Here is a 10,986-nt window from a genome sequence, read left to right as displayed (position 1 = left end):
ACCTTGACTCAAAAATTGATACCCTCTCAAAAAAAAAAAAAAATGATACCCTCTCAGCTAGATTTTCCATAAGAAATGATGGGAATTATTTCTGAACAATTAGTATTTAGAATTATTTGAAAATAAATGATACAGAAATGATAGTAAAATTTCAAATTAAGTGACTTATATTTTAAATGTACCATAGTCTTTATTTTTAAGACTCTACTTAATTAGTGTATAACACTGCCCAATAAACAAATTTGCTGAGTATATAAGTTCCCAATATCATTTTATATGAAACAAGTAGGTCATTTAATATCTCAACTAAACTTAACATCATTTGTTTATTTGTGGACTGTTTTAATCTCACGGAATAAGCGTCTTTTGTATATATTTTTCTAACAACAAAGCTGTTGTACTAGGGGGCTTTAAAAAATTCGTGGAAAAAATCTGTTATCTTTCAATTCTGTTTATTCATGAACTTTTTAAAGTCCTCTCATTTTGTGTAGCTTAAAGCAGTACAAGGAAGGAAAAAAGTAAACTCCTTTGTATTAGCTTGTCACTTTCACGTGCTCCCACCTTTTTAGGGTCATTAAGTGCAAGAGACTCGGTGATATACAGTGCCACTGAGTTATGGTGTCTTTCTTACATAGCCCATTTTCTCTGTGGAGCGTTTCAGGAGTGAAATAGTTCAACAGCTGTTATTCCACCAGATGGACTTATGAGAAAAAACAAGTATAGCTAAACATATACACATAAACATATAAACATATACACTGTTGACATATTTTTTGCTTACTATAAGTCCATATGAGGTATTTTCATTAACCTCATATGGATGCGAAAGCTGGACAGTGAATAAAGAAGATTGTAGAAGAATTGATGCCTTTGAGTTGTGGTGTTGGAGGAAAATACTAAAAGTGCCATGGACTGCCAAAAGAACCAATAGATCTGTTTTTGAAGAAGTGCAGCCAGAGTTCTCCTTGGAGACCAGGATGGTTAAGCTCCATCTCTCATACTTTGGACATATTGTCAGGAGGGAACAGTCGCTGGAGAAGGATGTCACGCTGGGTAAGGTAGAGGGTCAGAGAAAAAGAGGAAGACCCCCAATGAGCTGGATCAGCCAGGTGGCATCATTGATGGCGTCCAGTGTGGCAGCGGTAGTGAGGTTGGCCCAGGATCGGACATTGTTTCCTTTTGCTGTGCATGGGGTCGCTATGAGTCGGTTCCGACTCGATGGCACCTGACAACAATAACAACAATATGAGTCTCAGAAAACTTAAGTAGAGATTAAGGTAGTCATTACTCTCATAGGGGTTAAGGGTTTCCTTCTTGGCACTCCCAAAGGGACAGAGGGAACATGGGGTGGGAATGGATGGTGGGGAGGGAAAAAGCCACTACTCATTCAGAACAAGGATGAGATACTACAGTGGTATGTCAAGATGTCATCAGGGCCACAAAGCATTTGGGCTAAAAGCAGTGAAAATTTCCATCTTCATGGCTGCTTCTCATTTCCCTAATTTGAAAACTAAGAATTTTGTGGCATTTAGAAAGTAGGAAGATACTAGTGAGAGACAGATGTCTCTAACTTGTTTCCCTGTGTTTGCTCCTGAATCCTGCAGAGGACAGGAGATGGGGAAGTAGGCATGAGAGAATATAGACAACGAAGCCACATGCTACAAAACGAGTGTGTCCATATCATCTGGTAAGAAGGTCTTCTGAGAGGAGTCAGCAAGAAGTAGACTCTAGTAGGCTTGCATTCTTGTTTCTCTAAACTGAAGTTGCCTTGAGTTCATAGTGAATTCTTAAATCCGGCTAGTATTTGAGTTCTGGTTGCCACTTGATAGCACGGAGTTCACATACCACCATGATGCTTCATTGGTAGCTACTTAGGTTGCTCAAGGTACTTGATACCACAGGGAAATTTAAAGCCCTTTAAAACAAAAACCAAAAAATAAAAAATACATATATAGAAGCAAAAAAACTTGTATGCCAGATTTAATCCTCCGTTGTAGCTTCTGTACATTAATACAGTTTTGTTTTATAGAGTTTCAGAAACTCAATTTAAAAAATAAACACTTTCTGTTATGAAAAGTCTCATCCCATTCTTTATGTCTCGCCCCTCCCCTTTTTTTGCATGTGATTTCAGTAATTGTGCTGACCTTACATCTCTTCAGCTTCCTTTAATTTCTGGCATTTAATATTGGTGTATTAAATACTCAACTTCTTGTCCTCTACTTTTTGTCATACCCCGTTACTGTGATAATTCTCTGCTTTGGAATATGTGTGAATATGTGGGAAGCTTCCATCAAGGAAAACACTATTCAGATAAATGGATTTCTTTTAATTCCCTTTCTTGATAGCTGGTACTAAGCACAACTCTAGTATTTCTGAAGTCTGTGTCTGTCTGGACCGTTCACTCTTGTGATACCACAAAGGTTATTTATACTTCAGAAGAAAATTCAACTTGTAAGATTTTTACTTTCTTTGTCTTCTCAAAAGGACAAATTTATGACTTCAATTTACCAGTGAACTTGATGAATATGAATGGTAATAAGAAGTACCCGTTTTTCATTAAAATCCACAAAAGTATAAACAGAGATATCCAGTTTTCAGTTACTGTTTAAATTTATTCTACTGTATTTCAGTATATGAATAATTAACTGTAGTAATGAATGAGAGGATTTACATTGCTTCAGCTGGACTGGACACATTGGGTAGCCTGTTCCTTCTTGATTTCCCAAGTAAATGGCTGGTCTGTCAGCTCAGATTATGGTGTTCACTCAAAGTGGCTCCTCTGGTATCCAGTTCTTCATATATTGAAACTGGTGGGGATTTCTTTAAACATTGCTTTTATTATTAGTAATAGTATTTCCTTTGTACTTGCTCTGGGCTTTCCCCATAGTCTAGAAAATAATCATTATCCACTATCGAGAAAACTATCTTTTAATCTTTTGATTAAAGATTGCTTAATGATAGTACCTATTTGTTTGACTAGCTGCATGCTTTTCTTTGTTGTAGCACTGGAGTTTCTGCATGGATTTATAATATGAGGTTCTTTTTTATTTTTATTTTCTATATGTTAGATAGGCATGAAGCCTCCGTCTCACAACTGCATGTGTAGTCGCTGTTGAAGCAAATGCCTACCTAATTTGACAGTCTTGCTGTGTTTAAACAATTTTGAGTTTGCAAGTAAGCATACTAAGTCTACCGATGGAGCCTTCGGGCAGTGAACAGTTATATGAGGACCCTGATCCTGGAGGTAAATCCCAAGATGCAGAGGCCAGAAAGCAAACAGAATCAGAACAGAAGTTGTCTAAAATGACACACAATGCTTTGGAGAACATTAATGTGATTGGCCAAGGCTTGAAACATCTCTTCCAGCATCAGCGCAGGAGGTCATCAGTGTCTCCACACGATGTGCAGCAAATTCAGGCAGATGCAGAACCTGAAGTGGAACTGGAGAGCCAGACTGCATGTGCTGAGATTGATGGTGTCCCCACCCACCCCACAGCTCTGAATCGAGTCCTGCAGCAGATCCGAGTGCCGCCCAAGATGAAGAGAGGGACAAGCTTACATAGTAGGCGGGGCAAGCCAGAGGCCCCAAAGGGAAGTCCCCAGATCAACAGGAAGTCTGGCCAGGAGATGGCAGCTGTTATGCAGGCAGGCCGGCCCAGGTCTTCATCCACAACGGATGCTCCGACCAGCTCAGCGCTGATGGAAATAGCTTGTGCTGCTGCTGCGTATGTACCAGGAGAGGAGACGACCGCAGAGCGGGTAAGTCTGCTTGGGTTTCTTTTTCGTTTTTCCTTTTTCCCATTAACATTTTGTTCTCTGTATTTGGGACTCTCCAAATTGTTCTTTGGGAATAAAAAGAGAGATTTCAGCAAGAACTTCAAAGTTACAGTTGTAGTTTCCCTTTCCATTAAATAATAAATTTAGCTAATGAGGGTTGTTCTTTCCTAACATACTGCTATGTTTTATTTTACCCCTTTGCTAAAACATTAAGTATGTTTCACATGCTCTTTTGTACTAAATTGCTCAGTTTTATGGTAGAGGAACAAAGAAACTTTATTTTTTGTTGTTTTGATTTTATACATGGAAATGGCTTTAATGAAGGTAGTGAGCAAATTATAGAGTCTGGATTTTGTTGATGCTCAGCACGGAAACACACTAAATTACGTATTAGCTAACACGGTACCATATTATCAGCATTCAGTTTATATTTTAAAGAGCATCTGCATTATTATACTTCGTGATTAATAAGCAGCTTTTTTGGATCTATCTGTAAGGGAGAATTGGCATAATAAATCTAGTGTAAACTCCTTCCATATAACTCTCGCTTCATCTTTCATAATTATGGTTAGTTGAGGAAAATAAAAGAAGACTCAGGTGCATGTAGCCAGGTGAGTTGACAGTGAGTGGAGCCTGGTGAATCTCAGTGTTACAGTGCCTAGACAAATTGAAGACGAGGCCCTGTCTAAAGGGGTAGCGTCTTCGCAGCTTTCGCTGACTCTTATATTTTAGGGTGGCCAGCTGCTGATTTTTCAAGAGGCACTAGGAATCTAGATGAGAAGTCTTCATTTTTAGCATGTTGTATAGTCCAAGGAGTCCTGGTGTAGGTTAATGCGCTGGACTGCCAGGTTGGCGGTTCAAGCTCACCAGCTGCTCCTCGGAAACCCTACACAGGGTCGCTGTGAGTTGGAACCGACTCAGCGGCACTTAATAACAACAAAACAACACACAGTCCAAAGTGAACATATTTGTGGACTAAATCTGCTCTGTAAGTCACCACCTAGCTAGATACCTTTTTGCTTTAATGTATTCCCTGAGACTTTCATGATAGTTAAATCATTTCAGTCTGTATCTGTTTCTGGCACAGTTCAGTTTATTCTGTTGAATATTGACTTGCCTGAAATCTAAATATTCAGTCTAGTACCTTTGTTGTTGTTGTGAAGTGGCATCGAGTTGGTGCCGACCCATAGCGACCTTGTACAGGGTTTTCAAGGAGCAGCTGGTGAGCTTGAACTGCTGACTTTGTAGTTCAGACAGCTTTGCAGTCTGGCGCATTAGTCCACAGCGCCACACCAGGACAGTAGATAACTTTAATTAAGAAACTAAACCTGTTAGAGTAATGATATAAATAAAAAATTTATAAGTCTAAATGAGGAAAAGTAGCTTTATATCTGTGAACACAATAGTTATCTTTGAAATAAAAGGACATTTAATTAATTATTGATTACCCAACTTAGTTGGCAATAAAGATTGATAGTTCAACCGTTTAACATGTTGAGTCTTTATTAGAGAAGATTATGAAGTGTGTTAATAATGATTCTGGAATGGCAGTCTTGTATGTTTAAAAGAAAAATAAAAGTAAAACATACTGGATGCACTTAAACACTATTTTGGACAATTTCCAGAGAAAGAGAGCCAAGTGATTTATTATTATTATTCTGTCTCTTTGTTGTTGTTGTGTGCCGTGGAGTTGGTTCCGACTCATAGTGGCTCTGTACAGGGTTTCCGAGTCTGTAAATATTTATGGGAGCAGAAAGCCTCATATTTCTTCCACGGAACAGCTGGTAGTTTCTAACTGCTGATCTTGCTGTTCACAGCCTGATTCGTAACCACTTTAGTGTTTTGTTTTTGTTTTTTTTTGTTTTTTTACTTAATTGACATATACTTATAATAAAATCCACTTAATAAAATCCACTTAATCTTAAGTGTGTAGTTTGTTGAGTTTTGAAAACTGTATAGTCTTGTAGCAGCACAGTCATGATACGATATAGATCATTTCCACTACTACCACAGAATGATCACCCAGTTCTTTCGCTGCAGTTTCCTCTTTGCCAAATCCTAGTCCCAGGCAACCATGGATCTGCTTTCTATCACTATAGTTTTGCCTTTTCATAATATCATATAATTGAGACCATGCATTACACAGTCTCTTAGGTTTGGCTTCATATACTTGGCACATCCACTTTTTGAGATTCAGCCATGTTGTTACATGTCTCAATAACTGGTTGCTTTTAATTGCTGAGTAGTTGTTCATTGTATATACATTTGCCAGTTGGTGGATATTTAGGTTATTTCCAGTTTCAGGTATTATGAATTAAACTGCTGTGAAGTTTTGTGTGTAGGTCTTTATGGGGACACATTTTCATTTCTCTACATTATATGAGAAGTGCATGTTCACATTACAAAACCTGCATACCATTTTGCGTTTTTATCAGCAGCATCTGAAAGTGCCAGTGTATTACATCCTTGTCAACATTTGGCATCATCGGTCTTTTTTATTTTAGCCATTCTAATGTGTTGTTGTTGTTAAGTGCCTTTGACTCAGTTCCGACTCATAGTGACCCTGATTAGGGTTTCCAAGGAGCAGCTGTTGGGTCTGAACTGTTGAGTGCCATACTAGGTTTGCAGTCCAGTGCCAACTAGGAGTCCACAGTGCAACACCAGGAATCTACCCTATATATGGTTACTGCAAAAGAAACGGTGTGGGGGCCACTTCTCTGACCTCTTCTCGAAAGTCCCAAGATTTTCATTTGTGTGTGTTTTATTTGGTCTTTTATATCTTTTTTTGTAGATCAAGGGTGGGGAATATCCAGCCCACCAGCCATATAAGGCCGTGAAATCATTTGGTCTGGCCCTGCCAAGGCAACCACAAGCTGGACTCAAATTTCAATAAATCTAGGAGGTTTTTTTCATAGCAACATAAATTTATATGAATTAACATTATAAATATACAAATGGCCCTTTGCAGAAAAAAGATTCCCCACCCCTGTTGTAGAGAGGGTCCTTGTAGTGTGTCTGCCTCGTCCACCGTCTTGCCAAAAGTCCTTTAAAAACTCCTTAATAAGCCCCTGTGATCGTTCTGTGTTCTTTGAGAAAATCTATCAGAATTACCCGTTGGATTTCCAAAAGCCTTGTGAGCTGACCTCTCTGCCTTGAACTTAACTGGTGGGAAGCCATATTTTGATTGGACCTTTCTTTTGAAGGCACCCTAATGAGTCTTAGACTAGACTAAGTATTAATGAGAGAACTTAATGTGCAGTCATCCACTGATTGCAGAGACATTTTTAAGTGTGTTTTGTTTGGAATAAACTTGTGTATGTATGAACTGGAACCGCAATAGCAATACTTGTATTTTGCTAAGATAGATTACATTTGCTCCTTTTTTATACTACGAAGGAGATGCGTAGAGATGTTAATTATGTGCATGGTTTCACAGCTAGAATGTTTCAGTGTTGAAATAGTAAATCTAGGTCTTTCGTTTTTATGATCAGATTTTTTTAGTAACTTCTGTGTGGCAGGCACCATTTGACTTCAAAAACTGCTTTTATCCAGTACACCATATGGTCTCTCTGGTCTTATGCATTGGATGGTGGCTTAAGTACTTTCAAGATTAAAAGAAGGTACAGATATTTCTTATGTTAGCCTTACTGCACTTTAAAGTGTTAATAACTTTATTGGTAAATATGATATGAATAATCAACTACTGACATTTGATTTATGAAAGCTCAAGGTTAGTATTTCATGTTTTATGTTTAAGACGATCTTATTTCAGATTCCTCTGTTAAATCAAAATACAAGATTTTTATTTTTCTATCTACCTACAATTTAAAGTTTTCCACATTATCTCTGAACTGTGAGAGAGCTATCTAAAATGCAAAGCAGATTGTATTTCCCCTGCTGAAAAACAGGTTTCACATTGTCCAAGAGATAAAGACGGTTCTTAACAAGAAAGTCATAAAAATCTTATATGATTTAGCCCATACAGACTTCTTGCATTTTACTTCATTCCACTTCCTGCTTTATACCTTATATTCTAGCAACCAGGAGTCCTGGAGTGGTGCTGTAGGATAATCATTGGACTGCTAACTATAAGCTCAGTACTTCAAACCTACCGGCTACTCCTTGGAATGCTTATACTGTGTCACCATGAGTCAGAACCAACTGAGTGGAACTTGAACAACAACTTTGTGAATTCACCTTTTATTTCTTCTACTACCCAGTCACTTTTCAGCAGGGTGTTATTCAGTTTCCATGTATTGACTTTATTTCCTTTGTCTTCCTATTGTAGATTTCTAATTTGATAGCATTGTGGTCTGAGAAGATGCTTTGTATTATTTTGATGTTTGTAAATTTATAGAGGCTTGTTTTGTGGCCTAAGACATGGTCTATTCTGGATAATGTTCCATGCACACTGGAAAAGAATGGGTATTGTGCTGTTGTTGGGTTGAATGCTCTGTACACATCTGTGAGGTCCAGTTGGCTGACTGTGTTGTTTACTTCCTCTTTGTCTTTGTTAAGTTTGTTTCTGCTTGGATGACAGTTTTTTTTTCTTTCAGTGTTTTGTATAGTCTCCCCATTGCCTTCTTGCCTGCATGGTTTGTGCTGAGAGATCTGAGCTTAATCTGACTTGCTTACCTTTGTATGTAACATTTCTCTTTTCCCTAGCTGCCTTCAGGATTCTGTCTTTATCTTTGATTTTGGAGAGCTTGATTATGATATGTCTTGGTGATTTTATTTTGGGGTCTATCTTCCTGGGGTTTGTTGAGCTTCTTGAAGGCTTTTATCTTTTCACTTTTCTGGATGTTAGGGAAATTTTCTTCCAGCAGTTCTTCAACTATCTCCTCTATGGCCTTGTGTGATTCTTCCTGTTCCTGAAGGCCGATAATTCTTAAAGATATTCCTCTTCATGTTGTCCAACATGAATTTCAGACCTTCTTCAGATTTTTTAATCCTTTTTTGGCTTGCTCTTCTATCTTAGTAGTATTGAGAGATTTGTCATCGAGCTCTCTGGTTCTGGCTTCTGTCTTTTCAGTTCTACTCCTTTGCACTTAGTGCATTGTCCATTTTTGCTATTCTGTTGTTAATTGTTTGGATCTCTTTCTGTAGGTTTTGAATTGTTTCCAGTGCTGTATCTGTCTTATTTTATTGTTCCTGTAGCACTTTCCCAACTTCTTATTTTTCTCAACTCCATTGTAAAGTGTTTTGATACATTTTATAATAGTTTTTCTGAATTTCTTCTCAGGCATTTCCAAAAGCTGCCATCCTTCCAGTATAGAGTGTAGGTGTACCTCCTGCTCATTTGTCTCAGTCACTTTATCTGGTTTCTGGACATGTGCTGATATAGTCATCTGTTTCTGTTTCTTGGGCATATTCAGTAGTTAGCTGTGGCCTTAATACTTAAATGAGTGTGTGTTTTGGTATTTTCTATGCTTTCTGATTGCTTCCAGGTAGATGTGATCAGGAGATGGGCTTCCCTTTTCACTCTTCTTATTACTTGACTCATAGTAACTGTTGCAGGTGTTGGCTGCCTACCTGGTGTATGGCAGCTGGTATTGGTTCTTGCCTGGATTATGCGATTTTATAGGGTGTGACTGTAGCTTGACGATATGAGAGCAGTTGCTGTCTCTTCCTGGATAATACAGGGAGAGAAAGAGCCCCCTAAAGGTAAAGAGGGGACCAAAAAACAAAACAGGAACAGCAAAAAAGACAGATTGGATACTGTAGTCTATAATCGCAGAAAAGAGAGATGAGAGAAGAAAAAAAAAAAATCTGTAATATGAGTATGAGTTTAGTATCCTCTTTCATATTCTTGCCTTCACGGCCACCTGAGAAATTTCCAGATGCCACTGTTGGTTGTTATGACATAACTCAGGATTTAATTTTCAGCCTGTTTTATTTTTAGTCTGTGTCTCTCCCGCTCCATAACCCCTGTTCTGACCTTTTTTCTAGGGATAAACAGTTTAGGGCTGGCTGTAGCTGTTTTGTGCTGCCATTTGGTTTTAAGTGGAAACAGTTCCTTTAATTTTGAGAAGATCTGTATGCATGTGTGGTAGAACTCTTCAGGGGTGGGGGTGTCCAGTCGCTCTGGCACCCCCTCTAGTCACAAAAATGGAGGTGCACAGACAATGACAGACCAATGAACAGAGAAAAAATAAAAGTAGAAAGAATGTCCACACCTTTATCTCAGAGGTTCCATCGGGTTTAAGTCCGTGGTGGCTCTGGGAACCTCTGAGCTTGGCAGGTTTGAAAACACAAGATTTCTTGCTTCCGCTACAAATTCCACTGGCTATAAGCCTTCAAACTTTCAAAATATTCCTATATATGTGGTTCGGAGTTCTGGAACTGGCCCCTTGACCTGCTTCATCTGCTATTCTGTGTTATTGTTGACGGAGATCCTCACTGCACTTCTCCCTGATCTGCCATCAAGTCCCACTTCCCCAAACTGCCTTTTTGACAGTATAAATTCTTTCCCTTTATACTACAAAATAATAATAGACTTTAAGGTAAATAGACCTCTAAAATAATATAGTATAAGGTAAATAGACCTCTAAAATAATATAATATAAAGTAATATAGTATATAACTTCTGCTTTCCCCTTTTATTCACAGGCGTTTGGGTACTTTCAGCCTTGAATTTTGACATCTAAAGACTACTATTCTTTTGTTTACCCAGAACACTGAGACAAGTTCTTGACCATTCACTTCCAAGAGACAGTAGCTAGATAGGTAGGTAAGTAAGTAGTTACGTAAATAGCAAGATCATGATTACCTAAGGTCATTAGTAAAACAGATAGAATTTTCTTCTGAGATCACACTACAGTATTTTATCTTAAAAAGGATAGGCAATTTTGTCAAGTAAGCACAGTGCAAAGCTTATTAGTAAGTATTTGATAAAAATAGATTTATTTTGCTGTTAACATCATCATGAAATATGATCCTGTTGGTCAATGGGAGCAGGTTAGAGTTCACTTTTGAAAATTCATACTTTAGGATCACAATTAGCATGTGCATTACTTTGTATCTAATATGAGGGTAAGTAAAAAAGTATTGCTTCTAGGTTTGTAGTTCATACATGCCTGGGTTTATTCCAAACACAATGCCTTTAAACATGCCTCTGACCAGTGGATGACTGCAGACAAGTTCTGTCAGTAATACAGTAGTCTTAGCCTCATTGTTGTTGTTGTTAAGTGCCGTCGAGTCGGTTCCGAC

At 38.1% G+C, this 10,986-nt stretch overlaps 1 protein-coding gene across 1 annotated transcript in view; it reads left to right on the top strand.

The window, feature by feature from the left end:
- Positions 1 to 3,195: 3,195 nt before the first annotated feature.
- Positions 3,196 to 10,986, top strand: part of TMCC1 (transmembrane and coiled-coil domain family 1) — a 222,554-nt gene continuing 214,763 nt past the window's right edge. Inside the window, exon 1 of the mRNA XM_006868686.1 lies at positions 3,196 to 3,759. Within this exon, the coding sequence (XP_006868748.1) occupies positions 3,196 to 3,759 (564 nt within the window). The remainder of the gene's footprint in view (positions 3,760 to 10,986) is intronic.

The sequence above is a fragment of the Chrysochloris asiatica genome, unplaced genomic scaffold, assembly GCF_000296735.1.
Source record: "Chrysochloris asiatica unplaced genomic scaffold, ChrAsi1.0 scaffold00121, whole genome shotgun sequence".
NCBI classification, from domain to species: domain Eukaryota; kingdom Metazoa; phylum Chordata; class Mammalia; order Afrosoricida; family Chrysochloridae; genus Chrysochloris; species Chrysochloris asiatica.
Note: the sequence above shows the minus strand (reverse complement) of the source record. Positions and strands in the feature narration are given on the sequence as shown.